This window comes from Lontra canadensis, unplaced genomic scaffold, assembly GCF_010015895.1.
Source record: "Lontra canadensis isolate GAN:19392208 unplaced genomic scaffold, GSC_riverotter_1.0 scaffold13, whole genome shotgun sequence".
Lineage (NCBI taxonomy): Eukaryota > Metazoa > Chordata > Mammalia > Carnivora > Mustelidae > Lontra > Lontra canadensis.
This window is the reverse complement of record NW_022631007.1, coordinates 16,003,285-16,028,124: the sequence shown is the minus strand read 5'-3', so window position 1 is coordinate 16,028,124 and position 24,840 is coordinate 16,003,285. Positions and strand designations below refer to the sequence as shown.

The 24,840-nt window shown below is 44.1% G+C and overlaps 1 protein-coding gene across 6 annotated transcripts in view; it reads right to left on the bottom strand.

Moving 5' to 3' along the window:
- The window catches only part of UBE2F (ubiquitin conjugating enzyme E2 F (putative)), a 55,410-nt gene that overhangs the window by 24,148 nt on the left and 6,422 nt on the right, over positions 1-24,840 (bottom strand). For 5 of the 6 annotated variants that reach the window (XR_004382665.1, XM_032857616.1, XM_032857618.1 and 2 more), the window contains 2 exons: positions 15,813-15,842; positions 12,268-12,333 (listed from right to left, as the gene is read on the bottom strand). Coding sequence is in view for 5 of the 6 variants with exons in the window: in XM_032857616.1 (XP_032713507.1) it covers positions 12,268-12,333; positions 15,813-15,842 (96 nt within the window). In the remaining variant the exon portion in view is untranslated. The remainder of the gene's footprint in view (positions 1-12,267; positions 12,334-15,812; positions 15,843-24,840) is intronic. The other variant, XM_032857617.1, reaches the window with a different exon arrangement.

Genomic DNA, 24,840 nt, shown 5'->3' with positions numbered 1-24,840 from the left:
ACCGTGATGCTAAGGGACTCTGACGACTGTGCTTGGAAAGCCTTCTCCAAGTCAGGTGGGTTCCAATTCTCTGCTTTCAACAAAATGTAAGGACCCTAGTCAGTAATCAGCAAAAAGATCAACAAAATATCTTTTATGATATTTTTGGCCTCTAACTTTGAAGTCCAAGGATGGAATGTCATAGCTATAACAAAACACCTTCCAGGCCTGTCTGAACAAGCAGTCCTCAGTGTCTACATCTACAGAAACAAAAAGAAAGAAAACGGATACTGAACCCTTTTTTCTAACATAAAGTCATTCATTCACAAATACATCAACTAAACCAGAGGAACATGCTAATAACTCCATCATTCCCAGATACATGAAATGCTATTTTATGTTTAATAACCATCAAAGCTTGCAACATATTATTTAAAGTCATTATTCATTCAACAATTATTTGATGAGTGCTTATGATGTGCCAGACACTGGTGACATGCCCTTACAAAGCTTACATTCTAGTGGAAGAGAGACAAAATAAATAAGGAAATCATATAATAGAAGGCAAAAGAGCTAAGGGAGTAGGAGCTGTGATTTTAAATAGGGCGGTCAGAGAGCGCAAAGGCCTGAAGAAAGAAGGCCACTGGGGTGAAGAACACTCCAGGTGGGGGGCTGCGGGTGGGGGGGAGCTGAGGCTCAAGAGGCCACTGTGAGAGTGCTAGCTTTTATGCAGAGGGAGACAGGGAGCCATGGGAGGGGTCTGAGCAGAGGAGGGACAGGCTGGAGGCCCTGTGAGGCTATTTGCTACCATGACCCTGGTGAGACAATAAGCTGTTAGGACCAGGGTGGAAGCAGTGAAATGGGAATACTCTGATGGGAGACACACCAGAGTTTGCTGACAGATTAGGTGAGGGGTGAGGAACAAGGAGCCACAGAAGAGCTGAGCTCTCTGACCTTGCAATGCCAAGGGCAGGGTTGCCACCAGAAGATAAAAAGGCTATGAGGGGCACCTCTGCACCAAGTTCCACGTCAGACATGTGAATCTGAGGTTTCATGTCAACACTCAAGCGGAGGTGTCCATCGGCAGCAGAAACATCATTCTGGAGTGTGGGGGAGGTTGGGGCTGGTTGAGGTCGTTTGGGAGCTGTTCAGTAGACAGAAGCACTCAGATTTCATGAGTGGACTATGGAGGTCCAAGGACAGGACAGAGTCTGAAGGGCCCCCATCTGGAAGGGTGAGGAGAGGAGCCAGGAGGAGCAGCTGGCACCATTAGAGGAAGACCAGGAGCCAGGACTGGTGCAAACAATGACTAACAACCATTCAAAAGAAAATGCTTAAGGCCTAAGAGTCTTAAAGAAACTTTCAAAATAATTTTTAAATATACATATACATGTGTATGTATAAATAAATATATATATTTTTATAGAATAGCAGGACAGGGTGACAAAATACTTAGCAGAAAAATGTTTACACTGAGATAAAATTCTGTAGGACACGTGGAATAAAACAAAGAGTGCCAGGAGAAAAGGCAGCATCGACCACTTTCCAATCACTGCAGTAGAGCTTGCTCATGTTTCTCCAAAAATGCACGATAGTGGGTGTATCCATTTAGATTCTACTGGAAACATTTTAAAGAGCAATATAATACTTTTATCTATAAATGTCAGTATTTACAGCACACTGTAAATTATACTGTATGCACATTTTAAACTTAAAAGGGAGAGCACAGCACCGTCCCTGCCAAGATGAGCATACAGGCTGGGGCCAGCAGACTTGTTCTGTAAAGAGGCAGACAGCAAGCACTTAGGCGTCGGGCCATAAGTCTCTGTCATGCATCTTCTCTTGTTTGTTTTTTCATAGCTCTTTAAAAATGTAAAAGTCATTCTCAGCTTGAGGGACACACAAAAACTGGCCCTGGGCAAGTTTTGGCTCACCTTTGGGATGGAGTCTAGTGCGCAGACCCCAACATGAAAATGCACAAAGACAAGGGGCGCCAGGGTGGCGGTGGGGGGGCGGGGCTCAGTTAGTTAAGAGTCTGCCTTTGGCGGGCACCTGGGTGGCTCATCGGGTTAAGCCACTGCCTTCGGCTCAGGTCATGATTCCAGGGTCCTGGGATCGAGTCCCGAGTAGGGCTCTCTGCTCAGCAGGGAGCCTGCTTCCCTCTCACTCTCTCTCCCTGCCTCTTCGCCTACTTGTGATCTCTATCAAATAAATAAATAAAATCTTTATTAAAAAAAAAAAAAAAAGAGTCTCCCTTTGGTTCGGGTCATGACCACGGGGTCCTGGCTGATCAAATACCACACTGGGCTCCCTGCTCATTGGGAAGTCTGCTTCTCCCTTTCCCTCTGCTGATCCCCCTCCCCCTGCTCATGCTCATGTGCTCTCTCTCTTTCAAATAAATAAAAATAAAATCTTTTTTTTTTTTTTTTAAAGATTTGTTAGGTATTTGTCAGAGAGAGAGAGACAGAGACAGAGAGAACACAGTCAGGGGGAGCAGCAGACAGAGGCAGAAGCAGGCTCCTTGCTGAGCAGGGAGCCTGACGTGGGACTCAACCCCAGGGGCCTGAGCTAAGGCAGGTGCTTAAGGGTCTGAGCCCCCCGGCATCACAATAAAAATAAAATCTTAAAAAGAAAAAATACACAAAGAAACTGTGGAGGTGACCTGTGTGACAATGCACGTGAAGGTGGCTCACTGCAGAGGGGAAGAAGCTGCTGTGGCTTGGATTAATCAGGGGAAACCTGGGGGATACACTGTTAGGTACAACCTGAAATCATGATGACAACCATTACAATATTAAGCACACAGACACAGGGAGCATGGACCACACGGTCACTGACCCAGTCACCACAGTGCAGTGGGACGGGCACAAGAACACTGCTTCAAAGAAGAAACTGGGGCATGTGCAGTAAGTAACTGGCTGCAGCCCCACGGCTAGGAGGGGCACAGCCACTGCTAATCAGGCTGTCTCAATGGGAATTGAGGATGAGCAGGGCAGAGGAGGGGAAGACAAAGAGACAGTATCCATTAGAAGGCAGACTGGGAGCAGAGTCGCAGACAGGACTGGTATGAGCCAGCCATGGCAGATGTGCAGCCTGAAGCCAGCCAGGGAGGTGGGCAGGTGCTTGGTGGTGACATGGAGTCAGGAACCAGCAAGGAGCCGGAGACAGACACTGAGTCAGCTGTCATGAAAAGAGGCTGAGATTTAGAGGAAACCATGGGTGTAACACAAGGAAAGAAACAGTAACAATGAAAAAGAAGCAAATAAAACATCAACAGGTAAAAAAAATAGTATCTGAAATGAAAATTTCACTGGATGTGGTCCATAGTAAATCAGACCCTGCAGAAATAGGAATTACCCACCATGAAGCAGAGAAAAAAGTGAACAAAGCTAAAAACTTGTGACCCAATGAAGGTATAGTTTCCATGCAGAGGTAATATATATGCCAGAGTCCCAAGAAGGGGTTTCAGAAAAAATATTTAAAGAAATGTTGATCAAATTATTTCTAAGTTTCATGAAAACCAAACTCACAGATCCAGCAAGCTCAACAAGCCCAGGTGAGGTCAACAATCACATCAAAGCACATAACAGTCAAACTGCTAAAAATGTGGTATAGAGACTCTTAAAAGCAACCAGAGAATAAAAGGCACATCACATAATGTTGAACAAAGAATCAGCACTAACTCAGAAGGCAGCAGGAAAGTGATGCTGAAACCGTCACCACCAGGGCTGCACTACAGACGAATCCAAGGGTGTTCTTCAGGCAGAAGGAAATTAACAGGTGGAAACTCAGACCTACCACAAGGAGTGAAGGTCACTGGGAGTCAGTATGTTGGTAAACACAGAAAGAAAGCAGACTGTCTAAAGCTGGGTTACAACATACGTAAAGGAGACATGAAAACTAGAAAATGAAGGCTGGGGTGGGAAAATGGAAATGTCTTGTTATCTGTCCAAGCTTCCACCTTCAGAACCGGAAAAAGAAGAATTAAACTGAAAACAAGCTGAAGGAAGGTAATAAAGATATGAGCAGGAAAAAAAAAATACGTTAGGGGAAAATCAGTGCAACCAAAAGCTGGTTCTCTGCAGAGACTAAAACCAATAATCCTCTAGCTAACCTGATCAAGAAAAAAGAAAACATTTTCAATAGGAATTAAAGTGTGATATCACACAGACTCCACAGAATTTTATAGGGCAAGATATTAAGAACAACCTTAAATCAACAAATGTGAAAATGTGGAAGACAGGAAAGACATAAATTACCAAAGCTCACTTGAGAATGAATAACCAAAATAGCTCTCCACCTACTAAAGAAACTGTATTCGTGCTTAAAATGTTACCACAAAAACAAAAAAGACAACATTCCAGAGCTGGGGGCCTCCCTGGTGAATTCTACCGATGATGAGTACAGAACCGATACTAACTCTTCATACACTGTCCTGGAAAGAGAAGGAAGCATGTCCTTCATTCAGGGAGAGAGCAACAGAAGGGGAGAAACAAGACCCTTGTCCTGCACCATACGGAAAACAAACTAAAAATGGATCACAGACCAAACTGTAATATCTAAAGCTAAAAAACTACTTTAAAAAAATAGGAGGAGGTCTTATTTCTTAGAGCTCTTAGGGCACAGAAAGCACAGTGCTCTGTATTTGCTTATATGGTCGCTGCCACAAACTCGGTGGCTTAAACAACACGAATTTACTAACTTTTGTTGGTCACAAGTCCTAAATAGGTGGCATGGGGCTAAAATCAGGGAATGGGCAAGGCTGCGTTCCTTTTCAGGGAGCTCTGGGGAAATTCTGTTTCCTTCAGTTTTCAGCTTCAAGAGCCTCTTCTTCCTCCACCTTCAAATTCAGTGACGGCCAATGGGAACGACGACACACGGCAACACACGGCGGAATCTCGAGAGCACTGTGCTAAGTGAAAGAAGCCAGATACAAAAGCTACATACTTTCACACCATTTATACGGCATTCTGGAAAAGGCACAATGATGGGGACGATGGCTGCTAGGGGCCAGGGAACCTTTCTGAGCTGACAGAAACATCCTGTACCTAGACTGTCCTGGTGGTTACACACTGTGTTTGTCAAAATGCAGAACACACCCCAGAACAGTGAACTGTCAATCAGATCTCTGCTACACATGATTTTTGAAAAAGATTAAAAAAAAAAAAAAAAAAAAAAAGCCCATGATACTTAAAAGGGACTAACAGATGGGACAAGAAACCAAGAGTGCTGGCAATTTTTACAATATGCCAGAAAGCTCAGCATTTAAACAGCTTTATACACATTACACGGATGTTTACTGGTGACAGTAAGAATATACATTAGGCATGGTAATGAATAGCTTTAGAAAGAATAAGTCAGACATTTCATCTTTCTGTCACTGGAGGAAACTTGAGTGTCCCAAGAAGAATGTGCCTTGGAGTTACATGCGAGGTGAGGGGAAGAAATCGGAGCAAGAACAGTGTGCATCAGACACGTGGGATGGTGTCAAGAAGCTTACCTGTAGCATCTGGAATGAGCCAAGAAAAGAGCAGTGGATGTTTTCCCAACAAAGGTTAGCCAATGCAAAGGCAGGTAACAGACAGTCTTAAAAGCTCACGTTGCACTTCTATTACATATAAAAAGAGAAGAACTGCCTATAATTCTAGGGTTTAACTGAAAGAAAAGACCTCACCAGAAAAAAGTCTGTTTCTCTTCAAAATTATCCCTTCATGATGGTTATCTACATCTTAAAATTAAAAGTCAACCTAGAAAGAACCAGGGAGAGTATGCCTTCTGGGTCTGAAACTTGATGTGCTAACCATGAATGACTGCAGTGTAGGTCAAGGCAAAGGGCCTGCTTCAGTATTCTGCTCCAACTCAATAGCTTTTAAAATCTCCACAATTATTTAAATGTTGTTCCAAATGTTCAAGGGTGAAAAGAAACCCATATTTCAGGCTTATCAACATTATTTCTTTGTTCAGAAATTAGAATCTTACTGTATTTCACATTTAGAAAGTTTCTGTTTAAGTCCAAACCTCTGAAACAAAGCTAAAAAGGGGCATTAATCAAATTAATAGGGGTAACAGATAAATCAGTTAGAATTTTATGACTTAATGTATGCTACACTTTTATTGTCATGTACCAATTAGGGAGTTTTTATAAATTAAATGTTCAAATTAAAAAAACAAAAATAACCTAACACATTTAGAAACCAATTTAGGTGAACACACAAATACACAAGATCTACAATGCAGCTACAGAATTCCCTAACCAGAATTTTTATATATGTAACATTATTAAAAAGATGTTATTTAATAAAGAAGTTATATCCAGTTGCATAAACCTTACAATTCAGTAACAACAGGAGAAGCAACCTAATTTAAATGGGAAAAATATTTGAACAGACACTTGAACAAAGAAGATACACAATAGCAAACAAACACAGGAAAAGATTTTCAGCACTGTTAGTCATTAGAGAAATGCAAATAAAGGTCATAATGAGATATATACCCACCAAAATGGCTAAAATTGAAAAGAATGACAATACCAGTTGTTGGCAAGAACGTGAGGTAAATGGAATTCTCATTCACTGCTAGCAGGACTGCAAAACAGTACTTATACTCTGGAAAACTAGACAGCAGTGTCTTATGAAGTTAAACTTGCTCTTATCACTTGACCCAGTAATTCCATTGCCCAGGGAAACAAAGACATAATGGCAAAGACCTGCACACAAAGGTTTTTATAGCAGCTTTACACACAATGGTTCCAAAGTGGAAACAACACAAAGGTTTATCAACTGGTGAACTGATAAACTGGTATATACATATAGGATAGAATACAGTTCATCAAAAAAAAAAAAAAAAGAGAGAAAGAGAGATACAAAATACTGATTAATGCTACAACACAGGTGAAACTCAAAAGCATTATGCATTAAAAATGTAACTTACACCTCAACCAATATTGCGTTGAAAAATTTTTTTAAATCAATGATCTACGTTTCCACCTTAAGAAAGTAGAAAAAGGGGGCGCCTGGGTGGGTCAGTAAGTTAAGCGACAGACTCTTGATTTCAGCACGTCAGATCTCAGGGTGGTGAGATCGAGTCCTGCATCAGGCTCTGTGCTCAGCACAGAGTCTGTTTGAGATTCTTTCCCCTTCTGCCCCTCCCCTACTCGCACATATGCCTGTGTGGTCTCTAATAAACAAAATCTTTAAAAAAAAGTGTGGGTGTAGAAAAAAAAAAAGCAAATTAAACCCAAAATATAAGGGATGAAATAATATAGAACAGAAATCAATGATATGCACAAATAACTGAGAAAAACAAAAGTGAATTCTTTGCAAAGATCAACTGGCTAAACCTCAAGCTAACATGATCAAGAAAAAGAAGACCCAAATTACCAATATCAGGAATGAAAAAGGGGACATCAGTACAGATCTTATATACAGTAGTGGAGTAAGAGAATATTCTGAAAAACTTCTATATCAATAAATTCTACAATTTAGGTGAAACAGACAAATTCCTTGGAAGAAAAAATTACCAAAGTTGACTTAAACACAGATGAATAACCCTGTATCTATTTTTTAAAGTAAAAACTTTCCAGAAAGAAAACTCTAGGTCCAGACTATTTAACTGGTGAATTCTACCAGATATTTAAGGAAGAAATAATACCAATCCTACACAAACTCTCAGCAAACAAGAGGAAAGACTTCATTTATTCTACCAAGCTAGCATTGCTGATGCCAAAACCAGACAAAATAATCACAAGAAAAATACAAACCAACATTCCTCATTAATATGTACATAAAATTCTATATCAAAATATTAACAAATTTAATCCAGCAATAGAAAGAAAATGAATAATATATCACGGCCAACTGGGGCTTATGGCAGGAATATAAGGTTGGTTTACCATTCATAACTTAAATGTATTTTACCATATAAAATAAAGGAGAAAAAAAATCATATGATCATATCAATTGGTTGAGAAAAAAGTATTAGAAAGAACTGAACACACATGATACAAACTCTCAGCAAATGAGAAAAAAAAAGGTAACTCTTCAACCTGAAAAGGACATATTTAAAAAAAAAAAACAGAGATAACATCATATTCAGTTAGTAATAAGCGCTTCTCCCCCAGGATTAGGAACAAGGCAAAGATGTGCTCTCACCTATTCAACACCATACTGGAGGTCACAGCCAGTGCAGTAAGAAAAAGAAATTAAAGGCATACATACTGGTAAGAAAGAAGTAAAAACGTCTTTATTACAGATGCAATGATCCTTTTTTTTTTTTTTTAAAGATTTTATTTATTTGGCAGAGAGAGATCGACAAAAGGAAAACAAGCAGGGGGAGTGGGAGAGAAGAAGCAGGCCTCCCGCTAAGCAGGGAGCCTAATGTGGGGCTTGATCCCAGAACCCGAGCCAAAGGCAGACACCTAATGACTAAGCCACCCAGGCACCCCCAGATGCAAGGATCACAGATATAAAAATCCCAAGAATATGTTAAGAAGCTACTAGAACTTAGGGGCACCTGGGTGGCTCAGTGGGTTAAAAGCCTCTGCTTTCGGCTCAGGTCATGGTCCCGGGGTCCTGGGATTGAGCCCCGCATCAGGCTCTCTGCTCAGCAGGGAGCCTGCTTCCTCTCTCTCTGCCTGCCTCTCTGCCCGCCTGTGATCTCGCTCTGTCAAATAAATAAATAAAATCTTAAAAAAAAAAAAAAAAAAGAAACTACTAGCAAGATGACAGGACATGTAATCAATATAATAAACAATCAATTGTACTTTTATATAATTAGTAACAAGTAAAATGGAAATTTAAAAAATACCATTTACAACAGCTTAAAAAGAACAAGAAATACTTGGTGTTATATTTGCAAGACCTATACACTGGAAAGTACAAAAACACTGCTAAGAGACAGTAAGGAAACTCTAAGTAAGTAGAGACATTCACGTGCTAATGCATGGCAAGACTCACTGTGAAGATGCCATTTCCCACAGAACTGATCTATAAAGTCAACACTGTCTCAGTCAAAATCCCAGCACTGGAGAAATGCAAATTAAAACCACATCGAAATACTATTCATATCCAAATACTGTAGAACAACTGGAATTTCTCATACATTGCTGGTCAGTGTATAGTACAACCCCTTTAGAAAGTTCTTAAAAAGCTAAACATAGATCTTCTGTGACTCAGAAATTTCACTTTTAAGTGGAATTAAAGAGAAAATGAATGAACGAGTGAAAATAGGAGTATAAAAAGGATGGTATGAAAATGCTAATAGCAGTTATATTCCTAATAGCAAAAAGCTGGAAAGAATTCAAATGTCCACAAATTGGAAAATGAGCAATTATGGCATACTCATAAAATAAAAAGAAAGAAGCCACTGATACAACACATATGAATTTTAAAACAACTGATATGAAAGAGGTCAGAGAAAAGAGTACATATATAAGATTCCATTCATATGAAATTCAAGAACTGACAAAAGTCATTTATGCTAACAAATCAGAAAGGAATTTTGGGTGGGTAGCCAGGGGTAAGGAATTGCCTGCAGAGGCAGAAGGGAATTTGGAAATGTTGGAAATATCTTTACTAGGGTTGTGGTTACATAGGTGTACACATTTTTTCAAATTAAGACACAGTCCAAATTAGTACATTTTATTGTTTATTATCTTATACCTCAGTAAAAATCTACTTAAAAAGTAAAAACTAAAATTAAAAATATTGTTATTTAAGTCCCTGTTCCTCTCTGCCTAAAAGCTCCAAGTCACAGTGGGGCAGGCTGAGGGGACCCCCCCGCCCCCCACCAAGTTAGCTAAGCAACAGGTTTTCACAGGGTCCTTCCAATTTCACCAAGACTCCCAGGAGTATCTCAGCAAGTCTCTAAGTGTTTGCTTTTTCTCAATTTGTTTCACTTACTAGTATTTTTTCTTACTTTGTGAGTTGATGTGGAGACTTTTTCCCCTCTTAAATTCAGTTCTTTTCTTTTCCTCTACCACCAAAATACATGTCCATCTTTTCTCCAAAGAGTACATTTATTCCTAAGCACAAAAACAGTCTGAAAACAAAACTATGACAATGTTACCGAGTATTAACAGGAACTAACTTGCCAGGAGCCATGTGAAAAAGAGTTTTGGGCTTCAACTACTGATACAGATCTCCCACTCTGACCATCCAAACATCTAGAACTTACTAATGCTGAGCGTGCCCACTACTAGCGGCTGCTAGTGTGCCACTTTCCAAACCCTCCGCTTCACACCTGGTTAAAACTTCTATCAGTCAGGCAGGTCTCTACAGTTTCTTTCCAATACTAAGAGGAGTAGGACTCCAAAAAGCTGTTTTAAGACAAGTTTTTAGGGTTGGCAAGTTTTTAGGGTTGGCAGATCTCTGCCATGTTTCTCTTAATAACAAAGGGCAGGAACCACTGCAGCTTTCTGACACACTAACACCACAAACAATGGGCATACACACGGCATTGGAAGTGCAGGCTGAGCACACAGCTCAGTGTGATAATTGTGTCCGTGATGTACACGATTATACAAATATTACAAATTACAAATATAAATGCTAAAGTACTAAATAGTTACAGACACCAAAACACAAGTTACTTTTTAATTTGATGGAACAGTGAATATCAAAACAACAGCAACTGTGGTCCACTTTCAAGAACAATAAGAACATAGAAGATGGTGTCATAATCTCAGTAATCATAACATCCATGTAATTCCGTAAAAAAAGCAAAAGCAAAAGGAGAAACTCTTATTCAGAGGCTGGACTTGACACAAACCCACGTAAGATGTTAACAAGCCCGGCAAACTCAAAAAAGGTTTCTGAGTGGCTGGGAAGGACCACGGAGCTCACACCTGGGCAGGGAGCAGAGCAACAGAATCTCTACCAGCCACTGAAAATGCCCTAGAAAGGCAGAGGGGAGAAACACGTTTACTACAAACACACAGTCTAAGACCACTTAGTACACACAGAACCAATCTCAACCACCACAATAATTTCTGAAAATACTCTGCATTACTCAGCAGTAATAGTAAATGATGTTCGGAATGGTGACCCTGAGTTACCAAGAAATATTAAAGTGCTCAATACCCCTTGCTAAAAACAGCACAATGCACCATGTTTTATGAAGGTGGCCGAAGAATGGTTACAATTTTCATCACTTCCTAGCTTAAAGTCCTGAGCTACGGTTATCTCTTGACGTCAGGCGCGTGCAACGCCCTACCTCTACCAGCTGTGCTCTGATATTAACTCCCTCCTGGTGCCTTCCTAGTGTAAATGGTACCAGATTGGGTTTATGGACATGTCTGGATACGTCTGTAGAACCTAACTACACAGACCAAATGAGTTTTTAAGTTTTCAAGTACATTTTGAAAATGGGATTTCTCCTGTTATTATAAAACATCTTCCACAGAAAATAATCCATCCTACCTGCAGGCAGACAATCGTCAGGTCTTATTTGTGGGTTCATTATCGCCTACTGAAATTCTGTATTCTCTTGCACTTTCTAATTAGCTAGTGATTCATTATTCTCAGTTGCTCATTCCCATTTCATCCCCCAAATAAAATAACACCCTCCATTTCCTCCACAACCTACCCCACCTACCCCACAGCAGTACCGGCTGCCCACAGCACAGCACCCTCTGCCCAACATAAACACCGGTGGTCCATGCCAGGCTACACTCTGCTAACATTCAAAGCTGAACTGCGGCAAGAAAAAACCCAAGTCCTCCATCTTGCTGCCTGGTCCGACCAAGGAGGGACAGGTTACGGCCCCGGAGCACCCGGAGCTTGGAGACTTACCAGTCCTAATGAGGGTAGCTGGGAATCTGCTTACCTCCCTGTGCCAGACCCTGGGCTGAAATGCTTCACACCCATTATCTATTTAATCATCCTAAGTGTCCCGTGAGATAGGTTCTATTTGGTCCCCACTTTCTAGCTGGGTGGGCTGTGCAAAGAGGCAAATGAACCATGACCACACTGCCATGAAATGGCGGAGCAGGATCAGAACCCAGTTATGATTTCAAAGCCCACACTCTTCACCATACTAACAGCTTCTGTGGCCCTTCATTCCAGTAATTAAAGCTATACTTCATTTCCAAGTATACACCGAATGCCACAGATTCCCTGTATTCAGCTTTCTTGACTGCAAAGCACTTATCTTGTCTTCGTGTGGAATAGTTGTCACTGTCATCACTTTCAAAAGTGAGAGGATAAATCATGCCAAAGGTTCTAGATTTGGGCAGCCTTTCAGCTTTGCTGTCTGAAAATCACTTTAACACTTAGTATGTAAGAATATTACCTGGGGTTACAGTTAGCTGAAAGCAATGTAGCTTGTTTGGATCAGGAAAATGCACCTTACATGTACCTGCAAAAGAAACAGCACATCAGGAAGGTCTGAGAGCTGGCAGCAGTCCTTATGTGGAGGCTGTCCTTGAAACACACACATGGAGTTGAAGGAGTTTGTAGATGCTGCCTTGCTCTTGGTTTGACAAATACTCGTGCCACTGTGCTAAAATTGCAAACCAGTGATTTTGCCATATAGTCTTTCACTTGCCAATTCCAAATTGAGATGGTTTCTTTCAACTTCTAAACAGTCACTAAAAATTGAGGTCTTTCCATTAACTTCAAGAATTATGCTAGTTTACTTTGAAAAGAGAAAAACACATCTCAAGGAGATGAACACATGTGGGTAAGGCCAACTAAACATGGCAAAACCAGAAGAATCCAGGCCAAACTTCTGGGCTGTTCACCCACCACCACCATCCTTATTCATACCCACCATAGTAAACTGAAGTTCAAAAGAAGGGTGTCCATGAAGTTAACTCACAGCTAGAGTTTACCATGGCATTAAAAAGGAGGGGAAAAATGTCTTCACAGACCAACTGGAAGCTAAGTTTGCTTTGCTGGTGAAATAATGCTCTGCTCAGAGGGCAACACCCTACGTCCAACGCACCACATCGGAAGGGGTCTGGGGAATCAGGACAAGGCATTCTCACTGGGAAAAGAGCTAAGAGCTAGTGGCACAGACAGAGCAACTGGCTAAATCTGCTTCCTTCAAACAAATGATACCGAAGAATGGTAAATACACAAAGAATAAATAGCCACTAAATTGGGGATGAATATATGTAGAAATTGTCTATTACTTTATAAATTCAGGAAATATGCTAAACTCCTTGGGTCACTTTCTGACTTTATTCTTTACAAGTCCCACCACTGAAAATATTTGTCTAGTTTTACAATGGTATGAAATTTCATCAAAATAGGACGATTCAAATTAGACTTAGATATGGCCCTTAGAGATCATCTAAGAGTTCAATGTCCTTAAGCATGAAGTAACACAAAGATCCAGAGAGGTTCAGCGACCAGCCCAGGATCACACAGGTTATCAACAGAAGGTTTGTTCCCAAATTAAAGACGAGTTCATGGCTCTTCTCCCTATACCACACCTCATTTCATTACTTCATGAACATGCCAGGCATGAGGCATAAAAACCACACAGAACTGTTAATAGGGCTTCTTTTCTTTTCTTTTTTTTTTTTTTTGCCAATCCCTCAGAAAATCATTGTAGAATAAAAGGTAACTTAATCTAGAAGAGCGAGAAGGGGTCTTAGAGATTACATTGTCACATTTTTTATTTTAATAAATAATGAAGCCGGAAGCCATGAAGTTCAAGACTTTTGCCCGAACCACATATGTGAACAGTATATGGGCTTCATTTCTCTTAATCTTTTTTTTTTTTAAGATTTTTATTTATTTATTCAACAGACAGAGATCATGAGTAGGCAGAGAGGCAGGCGGTGGGGCGGGGCAGGAAGCAGCTCCCTGCTGTGCAGAGAGCCCAATGTGGGGCTCGATCCCAGGTCCCTGAGATCATGACCTGAGCCACAGGCAGAGGCTTAACCCACTTAGCCACCCAGGCACCCCCATTTCTCTTAATATTGACTTGAAATGAGAAATGCTGTCTTTCCAGTGAGATCCATGCAACAGAAATGAAGACAAGGGCTTAGGGAATGTCTCACTGATTGGCGGAAGTCAGCAGCATTCCTTTGTTTTCATACCCGGCATTCTCCTTCATTTCAGGAGAAGGATAAACATAGAAATCTATCCTTCTAGAACAGATTGGCCCCCCCAATAATAAAGTTACCAAGGGAGATTAACAATCAATACAAGTACTGAAAAGAATCAAACATTTTAAAGCTCAAAAAAGTCTTAACAACAACAACAAAAAATTAAGAGACCAGTTTTGTTTTAGTTCAAAGCTTTTCCTCTGTCTGCAGTCGTGGGCTAACATCTTATAATTCCATCTATCTGAAAGAGGTATTTTTTGCCAACAGAGAAACGTCTCTGAACTTGCATATACACAGCTCCAAACAAGTTCTGAATGACTGTTAAGTAGCACTGCTACATAGCAAGGTATTTTGTTTTTCTTGTTAATGTTTTAGAGATATTATTAATAATAAGATACTAGAGAGTTCTTCTTTGGTGGCTTCTTGTTTCCTCTTTAGAATAATGAGTTGCGAACAAACACTGTTTTTGCAATTTTTTTTTTTAAAGTAGGCTCCCTGCCTAACATGGGGCTTGCACTCATGACCTTATGCTCAAGAGTGTATGCTCCCCCGACTGAGCCAGCGAGGTGTCCCCCCAAAGTTTAACTGTTTTTAAACCAAAATTTCAGAGAAGGTTAAAAATATTCTCTATGGGTTAAAAACCAACAATTTCAGTAAGACTCCTATTTGAGGACAAAATGAACTGTGTGTAAGTAGTAAGTTTTTGTGGTCTTGATTAAATATATGCATGTGTGTATATATATATATATATATATGTACATATAAACCCTTTATGAGAACCCCAAAACACTTCCTTCCAGTTCTGACAGAAGAAAACTTTGAGATCAAGCAATTCAGGGATTTTTAAGACATTAAGACATTTAAGACATTTTGACTGAGACCCACACTAAGAAACCTATTTAATATCACAACCCACCATTCCCATAGATAAATAGCACACATTAAAAATAATTTTCCAAAAAATATGCGTACTTAAGGTCACACCCACTACCACCCGTCTAACTGTAGTTGGTGGCAGGAACGGGCCCTCTCTTCTCTGGGTCAGGTGGGCCGGAGAGACCAAGCTCTCTAGAGCATTCACCCAGACCAGGAGACCCACGTATAAAACATCTCACTCACAGTGAGAAACATCCTCAGCCTCAGAACTATTTTTAACCGAACATGATAAAAAGTCCTAATTTTAAAAAAATACTAAAATGGCCAAAACTTTTAGGCTTTAATGGTATTACTAAAATTTGGCAAGGGATTAATAATAGGAAAAGAAAAGCAACCCTCTGACACCTCACACAAGCTAACTGCCCAGTAAGCGAACTTGCTCACGAGTGAGAACTGCACAGTGGGTCTGTGCGTCCAAGGGGGAAGGACCAAAGTGAGGACACCTGGTGACATAACGGGTGTAGTCACCCCAGCTCATGCACGGAGATGCATTACAGGCAAGCACTTTCTGCACCAAAAAGGTGGTACTGACACTCATGAAAACAGGACCATCTGTCACTGATTTATAGATCTTTTCGCTCAAAGAGGACACAGGACAGAAAACTATGGAAGAAATACGAAACCCAACCCCGTCCCCTCCCCTGGTAAATATCTCACTCTCACCTGAACCTCAACAAAATTCTGCTACCTGTCTGCACAAAATTAAAACTCACTCCCAACACACATGAAAACCAGGCTTTGGGCTATGCAAGGTTATTAAAACATGAAAAAAAAAAAAAAAAAAGCTTCTCCATGCAATGACTTTGCAGCACTTACTGTCTGGGTGGGATGCTATACTTACACGGTAAATTAGCTTCAAGCTCCGCAACCTCTGTGGAAACAAAAAGACTATTGTTAATATCAGTCACGCCTCCACATAAAAGCACCGGCTCTAAACCGGCAACTTCTTCCCCAATGCTGAGGAACGAAAGGGACCAAAGTAACTAACATAACACCTACCCTGGGTCTGATGTTTAGACGTCAAGCCATTGAATTGTTTCAAAGGCACAAAGATACTTGTAGGATGCCAGGAAGTACAGTCACAGGCCCTTGAAATGTACTTAGTATAAACAAAAATCATTCAAAATTCACAAAGAAATCACCCACAGATAAACCGGTCACTAAAGTGTTTTTGAAAGTCTTCTTCCCCCGCATAGCAGAACTGCTGTCCTTAGAATGTGACTTACATATACACCTGGTGTCTCTTACAGTTCTTCCAGACCTATCTTCCCCTGCGGCTCACCCAGTGAGAGCTTGAACTTCTCCAGTGAGAGAAAACTCTGCCTCCTGCCGGGGCCCCAGGCTGTGCTGTTATCCAGCTATCTGTTAACATCTTGCTTACGGCCCCAGGAAGGGGGGCTTGGAGCCTTGGCCCTTTGAGTCATCACTCATTCAGTGTTTAAGCCCCACACCCCTTGGCCAGGACAAAGCTGCAACCCCCCGCCCCCGACTATGACTATTAAGAGCTGAGGTCGGGGGGCACCCAGAAATAAGTGGGCAGGCAAGTCAGTGGTGTCTCAGACATAACAGAATGTGCTCTGGGGTTCTGCGAGCACAAAGACTGCCCCCAGCTGTGGAGACTAGAAAAAGGAGGTCTATGGGCCAGGCTTTAAAGAATAAATAGTATGAAGGCCAGCAGAAGAGGAAGAATGCATTCCTCGAAGCTAAATTAGTGATGTGCAAAAGCACAGAACACAGACAAGCACAGAAACCAGAAGGCACACAATGCAGGAGAGCAATGGGTACAAAGCAAGAAAGCAACAGGAAACAAGGGGGAAAAACAGGGCCAGGATCTCGGAGGGCCCTCAGTGCCCAGCTTAGGATTCTCAACTTAAATCTGCAGCAGTAGGGAGCAGAGGGACACTTCTGAACAAGCTTCCAAGCTTTCCTCAAGAGGACAACTTTAGAAAGGGCAAAGCAGAGACCAGTGACCTGTGAGATGGGGACTCTGCAAGACAGCAAAGGCCCAGCAAAGGCAGCGAGGGTTGTGGTGCCTGAGCGCATGGAGGACAAAAGGATCTGCCAGCTGTGACGGGCAGGAGGGTCAGAGATGGCAGAGGGCTGACATGCTGGGAAGTCCTGGGAGGAGGAAGCTGAAATCTGGGTGCATGGCTAGGGCCGAGGTGTCCCCGCGGACATGAGACTGACAGAGGGGAGACTAGTGAAAAGAATGAAGTGTGGCAGAGTAGAAGACAAAAGCAAGGGAATCCCTCGTGACAAAAGGTGGAAAAATAGGAGATACGTGGGGGAACACAGTGACTCAGGGGACAGACTGATCCAAGGGAAATGAGGACCCAGTCAAGGCCATCCCATGTGGATCAGACTCTGCTGAGGGCACTACAAATAGCAGGAAAGCAGGTGACAGGATGGAAACCAGATTACAAAAAACTAAGAAGCGAAAGGGTGGTCAAAATATACAAGCAGTATATATACAAAATATACAAGCAGTAGATACGACAATTCCTTCACGTCAAGTACGGAGCGGTGGGCAGGAGAGGACAAGCTGTGCCATCATGTGGCACAGCTGAACACTTAACGCATCAGTGGGAAGACTGGCAGATAGCTCTAGTGCGGGGCCAAGGGTTTGAGAGATCCCAGACCTTTAATAGCAGCCATTTGAGAATCTGGGTACTGACAGGGGGCCCACTAACTGTGTTGGCTCTGGGTTCCAGGTATTTAGAATGGGTGCTCAGAAAGGTGCAGTGGGGCAGAGGAGGGAGGAGCTGGGGAATGCAACAGTGCCGTGTGGGCTACAGGGCTCTACCCGATGTTCTTGCCTGGGAGAGACAAAGAGCAGGTCTCTTCAGTGGAGCAGGGCACCGGGAGAGGAGTGACAGTTATCCTCTTGCTGTGTGACTGGCAAAGGAACAAGTTTGTGATGATGTGCAAGCCTGGGAAGCTTGTTTTCTTGGATGCTTTGTGTTGTGGTACATTTAAAATACAGTCCCTTAACAAAACCAAACATAATTAAGAATCCTATGAACTGATTATTATTCTTCTAATGACCGCAGTGATCTTTAGTTTTGTCTTTCTGACTGGCACGTGCGTTCTCACCCTTCCTTGGAGTAGGTCAGGGCACTCACTAAAGACAACCAGATGCGGCCAAGGGGGCCCGAGACCACAGTGCCAATGCTCTGACGCTGCCCAGAGCCACGCTCTGCTCCAGCCGCTCACACAAGCATTTGTTTTATCAAAAAAGCCCGTATTTTGTCAAATGACTCATTCATTAATCACTTTAAAATAAATGTTCCCTATATAAACTGTATGTTTTTCAACTACATGCATTTGTGTCTTTTATTATAGCATTATTTAGCTTGCTGGTAAGAACTCAGAAAAAACTGTCCTTGGGGGCCCTTGTTTTGAGAGACTGACATTAGAACTGGCTTTCCCTGGCAAGTCTGTCCCGTCTACAATTGGGAGAACTCTGGGAGTCCAGCTTTAAAGAACACCCAGTGAAATGAAAACATGCTCAGAGGATTTGAGGAGGAGGGGGCCACAAAACAGAAGCAGAATGTTTGAGAAGACCGTCTGCTGCCAAAAGATGGGGAAGAGGGAGGTCAGGACACAAAAGGACAGCAAAGCACTGACCAAGCGTGTGGTGGTGACCAAGCAACAGAACAGACCCCTGCACCAAAGGGATGGGACAGGGGGCAAGAGGCTTATGTCCCCAGGAAGCCTGACTGTTGTGCAGGGAATCTCTGCCCTAGCTGCACATCACTCACGTTCGGAGTTTTTTGCTGCACCCCACTCTTTAAAAAATAGCTGTGGTGGGGCGCCTGGGTGGCTCAGTGGGTTAAAGCCCCTGCCTTCGGCTCAGGTCATGGTCCCAGGGTCCTGGGATCGAGCCCCGCATCGGGCTCTCTGCTCAGCAGGGAGCCTGCTTCCCCCCGCCCCCCGTCTGCCTCTCTGCCTACTTGTGATCTCTGTCTGTCAAATAAATAAAAAAATTAAAAAAAAAATAGCTGTGGTAAGGTACAATTTTCTATAAAATAGACCCACTTTTAGTGTACGATTCAGTAATTTTTAGTAAAACCCGCAGTTGTGCATTCATCCCCTTAATTCAGTACCTGCTGAGCTTTTCACGCTGCTCGTCCTACACAGATGCACCCCACCAGAAGTCTGATGGGGGACCTAGGCCTCTGAAGTTCTTTCTCTCCCCGGGTTTCAGAAACTGCTACAAGAGATTTGGCCGTGTTAAAATATCCCGACACAGCTATTTACATAGAAGGATTTAATAACTTCACTTTGTCGTCTAGAATTCAAGTCCAAAGATGAGCTTATGCTTGCATTTCCAGGTACAGTGGTAGCCAAGGGGAGTGGACAAGGGCTAGCAGAGCCCCACCACAGTCAGGGCCTCCACAGGCTTCGGGTCCAGGAGCAGGCAAGACATACAATCTTGGGAGCACAAGACTTCCAGTAAAGATACTCAGCACTTCAGTTCAGTCCAGTGCAGAAGATCAAAGAGCCACATACCCCCATGGCATTGTCACAAATGACACACAGGTTCTCTACACTTCAAATCATGGCAAATAAGAATTCATTAATATCAGTAGCTATCGCCTTAGAATCTAGGTACAAGAAGTCTATATGGCCAAAGAAACAAGCGAATTGCTTCACATGCCTGAGAGGCCTCTTCGCAAAGCAGCAGCCCTTCCCTGTGTGACCTCACTGCCTGCAGGACACAACTCCTCCCTGTAAAATAGCAAGAAGTTCGGGTATTTTTAACCTGCTAAAGTCTCACCTGTTCCAAGATGCTAACACCTCTACCCCTCAGCAGCCCAGCCTTTCTGGGGGGCACCTTGCACAATTCCAAGGCTGCACAACTTCCTTCTGAGAAATTAGACTCTTTTCCTTTCTAACTAAAGAGCAAACCACAGAGCCCACTTGAAGCACGACTGCCCTTAGATATCAGATTACAAAATTCACCCAATGACCACAGTGGCCCCCACACGGCACATCTTCGTTTTCTGCCACAGGCTCCTCACAACACAGTGCTCTTGTTTCTCCACTGGCTGCCCCTCAAATCGCATTCTTCATGGCAAGGGCTGTATAGTCTGACCCAGCCCCACAACCCCGGTACTTGACCCTGGGCTTGGCACACACAGGGTGCTCAGGAAACACTTTAACAAATAAGTACTCTCGCCAGCAAGCTGCCCGAGCTTCTGGTGTGCCTGTCCTGAGATGTGAGAAGCCTTTCCCCTTGTGTAGCTGGCCCAATGCATTCCAAAGCTGCTGTGGAAGTGTGTTCCCTCAAAGTTCCTATGTTGAAGCCCTGCCCCTGCCCCTGCCCCGCCCCCATGTGATGGTATTAGGAGGTGGGGCCTTTGGGAGGTGGTCAGCAATTAGAAGAAGTCAAGAGGGTGGGCCTTCACGACGGGATAAGTACCCTTGTAAGAGATTCACGGTGCTTGCCGGCCAGGAAACGGTCCTCACCAGGAACTAAATCTGCTGATGCCCTGATCTTAGAGTCCCCAGCCTTTAGCACCATGAGAATAAACCTGTGTTGCTGGAGCTGCCCAATCTATAGTATTTGCCTATGGGAATCTGAGCTAAGACAAAGGGCCAATCAGAGACACAGATGGCTCTTGGCAAGAGCCAGCTCCAAGCCCCGTGGAGCAGGACTGCTGTGCCATTCCACCCAGGGAGAGATGCAGCTACTTTCCAGAAGACTCGATTACCTCCTTCCACCTGAACACTCTCTCTCAGATTTCTTTGACTGGAACTTTCTCTCTTAGCTTCCCGCCTGTCTTCATACATTAAGCACCCCTTCTGCAGTTTCAGCATCCATGCACAGTACCCTTATCTGGGAGACACATGAACTAGGGCAATAGCCCCTCCACAGAGCCGAGGACTGAGGACCTCATGGAGCCTCACATCAGCTCTCCTACTCAGGCTAGGCCCAAAGCACTCACAGCACCCTCCACACTCTGAGGGAGCAAGGCTGTAACCCTAAAAACCAGCACAGCTGCTACAGCAGCGACAGGGTACCAATGTGAATGGAACTCAAGGCCTCATGCCACCCCTACTTTCAACACGAGCTGAGGAGGTCAACTTGAAACCTCGTCTGTCTTCCGCAATCCTCCTTGCCCTGCTGGGCTACAAGGTACACCTAAGTGGGGCCACCAAGCTTCCTGGGCAATGTGACTGGTAGTTAACCCTTCAACAAAGCCTTTTTTTAAAGGTTAACCTTGGAGCCAGCTGCCTTAGCTCCATTTTACCAGGATTCTTCTTCTCTGGGCCACTGCTCCAGCTATTATTTTTTATTTTTATTTTTACTATCTTTTAAGATTTTATGTTTCAGTAAGTTCTACACCCAACATGGGGCTCAAACTCACAACCCCGAGATCAAGAGTCATGAGTTCTACCAACTGAGCCAGCCAGGCACCCTTCAGGGTTTGTTTGTTTTTGTTTTTTTTTTAAGATTTTATTTATTTATTTGACAGAAAGAGAGATCACAAGTAGGCAGGCAGGCAGAGAGAGGGAAGCAGACTCCCCACTGAGCAGAGAGCCCAATGTGGGTCTCAATCCCAGGACCCCGAGATCATGACCTGAGCCGAAGGCAGAGGCTTTAACCCACTGAGCCGCCCAGGCGCCCCACTCTTCAGGTTTTTAAAATACATACTGTAGTGCTGCTAAGTGCTCTGAATATTCTGCCAGCATGGCAAGCCCCTGAGCCCACCCTCTGAGTCCTGGGCAGGGCCCGGCACAGAGAAAGCAGCTCTGGAGAACAATAAATGATTCTCTTTCCCCCACTCTTCCAGAAACTCCATTGGAATAGGGCCCTTCCTATCCCATCCCATGACTGCTCATGTGGACACAGCAGCTGACCTAAGGAGGCACCTGCACCCTGGACTCCGGGAAGCACATGTAGGTGGGCAGCCAGGCCTGGAGCATGGAGGGCCACATACCACACCCCCAGATGCCAGGAACCACCTGAGATGTGAGGACTGGGATGGATAAAGGCATACACAGATTCATTCCCTCTTACTCCCCTAATTCCAGAACTGACCCTGAACTCAGCTCAATCCAAGTCTCCACATTTAACAAAGACAATAGAGGGGAAAGGTTCCTGCCAGGGTGCCTGGAGCCCTCTGGGGTCTTTAGGGATCACTAACAATAGGCTGGCACACAGCAGGGATTCAAATGCCTCCTGAACGAAGAAATGAAAGAAGAAGACACACACAATCCCATTATACAAAAAGTGCCAAGCTTGGGCTAGCTAAGACCCTGCTAGGCTTTTCTGGCAGGTAGGGTGCACTGTCAGACTTAGAACTTTTATGGACTCAGTGGCCCCACAAAGGTCCACCAGGAACTCAGCACGATCTGCCCTGTGACTAAAAACACCGGTGATAGCTCCCCAGTTAGGACCAGACCTGCACAGATCTGACACTCTCCAGTGTCCCCAGCTCCTAGGATTCAGGGCAAACAGCAGCCCTCAGTCCTAGCCCAGAAACACTCGATTATTCCACACCCTCCAGGGACTGCTGCTACAAGCATCCTTCCAGTTCCAGTCCGGAGGATGTCCCTGAGTTACCTAAGGGGTGCAAATGAAAAGCTGTTGTGACCAAGGTACCGGCAGAGCAGAGGCCTCCCCCGGCCAGCTGCTCCAAGGTAGGCTACGGTTTTTCCATGGACAGTGGATTACAGCCTTCCAAAGGCAAGAAAAGGAACAGGAGCTACAGCTCTGCAGCCACTACCAGCCCTTACCATTACCGGTAACTGTTCCTGCCAACCTCCAATCTCCCCCATCTATCAGCTCAACCCTATTGCCATCTGCACCAAGCCAGATCCTGTACCTTTGGGCCACGGGATACATATCCCTCCCTGCCTCCTCAGACCTCCACAGGGCTCTCAGCAGATGGCCTTCAGCTCTCAGTCCTTCCAGGACTATGTAGATTGCACAGACCCCCTCACCCAGGCTCCTCACTCCTCTCAGGGCAGCCCCTCTGGCAACTGATCCATGCAGAGCAGGAAAACCTGACCATCTCACTTGACTGGGGACTGCTCTGAAGGCTATGCTTGCCCAAAGCAGAAGCTGTCTGGGGCCTTCCCCAGAGTTTGATTTCTTGCTCTGCCTGTTCCTGAGTCCTTCACCTCCCTCCATGGGTATCAGTCCCAGGGATACTCATTTTTAACTATCCTGATACCAAATTCCCCAATCCTAGGAATCCAGCCTATGGCGCTGAATCCCAAGACACATTAACACACTTTTCTACAAACTAATGATTGTCCTGAGTAACATTCCCACATAAGCCAAAGCCACAGACCAGGAGGACAGTGCTGACTATAGCAATCTTGTTGAACTCAGACATCCAACTTCTCTCCAAGTTCTCAAAGGGGACATTCCCTAGAAAGAACTTCACCATAATCACCCCTCAAGTGCCCCACAAGGCCATGGACTCCTAGACTCCACACACCACTTCTCCCATCTGAAATCCCCAGAATGAAGACATCCCCCAAATCCAGCCAAGCAAAGGAGTGCTCTAGGTGCAGATCGGGCAATCACGGACCATCAGAGCATCCTTCATTATACATCTGCTCTTCACAGCCCCTTCTCTCAGGCCAGGCCGACCCTTGCTCTCTACCCACACTCCCCAAATGCCCAAACTGCTCACCACTCAGCCAGCCCAGCCTGGTCCAACAGTCCCCTGAGGAAAGAGGGAGCAGGCCACATGAGGTCTGTGTTACACTGAGCCCTGCTGCCTACAACTACCCCAGAAACCTGATCATCACCAGTGCCCTGGGAGGATGGAAACAGGTGGCCCCACAAGGTGGTTTTGCACCTCTCTCTCTGATGAGTCTCACAAAGTCAAAGGACCTTAGCAAGGCCCTGTAAACCCAGCCAAAGACATCTGTCCTGGGAGTGGGGGCGGAGTCTAGCCTTATGAGCCTCCATGGGCTCCCCAGGGCTGCATCAGGCCCTAGAGCCCTTTGAGAGCTGCCAGGTGAATCCCTGAGCAGGGTGGACATGTGCAGAAGCCCCAGAACCTCCTTGAATGCTCTCTTCAGTGGATGTGCCCTTCTGCTCATTCAGTTTCTGCTTGTTCGGTCTGCTCCGCTAGAGCCTACCCCACCCCCAGAATGTGGGTGTGGCTGTGCTGCTACAAAAAAGTTGTAATCTGGGCACATTTCTTTTTTTTCTTTTTTTTTTTTTTAAAGATATTATTTATTTATTTGACAGACAGAGATCATAAGTAGGCAGAGAGACAGGCAGAGAGAGAGAGGAGGAAGCAGGCTCCCCGTGAAGCAGAGAGCCCGATGTGGGGCTCGATCCCAAGGACACTGGGATCATGACCTGAGCCGAAGGCAGAGGCTTTAACCCACTGAGCCAACCAGGCACCCCTCTGGGCACATTTCTTAACCTCTCTGAGTCTCAGTCCTTTAGCTCCAGAATGAACCACCCACCTGGCAAGGCTGAGCAAAAGTCAAACAAGAAGTGCCCTATAAAGTGTCCAACAGAGGGCCTGGTTCCAAGTGCCCTGTGTACAAAAGCTATTAACCACAAGGACATAGTGAAGAAGACAGAGGACAGCCTACTCGCTGCTTCCACCTGCTCCTCTGTAGCTACTATCTGGGCCTTCCTCACTGTAGCTCCGGGGCACTAAACACCCTCCACTTAAGGACCGTGATATCACATCAAACCCCTTCCCCAGCTTGCTTGGATCCTGGCTTCCTCCGCAGATGGAACCCTTGAGCCAGCATCTGAGAAAGAGACTCAAGTTGTATCAGGACCATCCAAGCGAGGAACGGTAGCTCATGTCCCACCCTCTTGACCGCTGCAGTGCCATCACAAATTATGATTTCAGTCTGACATAGTGGGTAATGTCAAA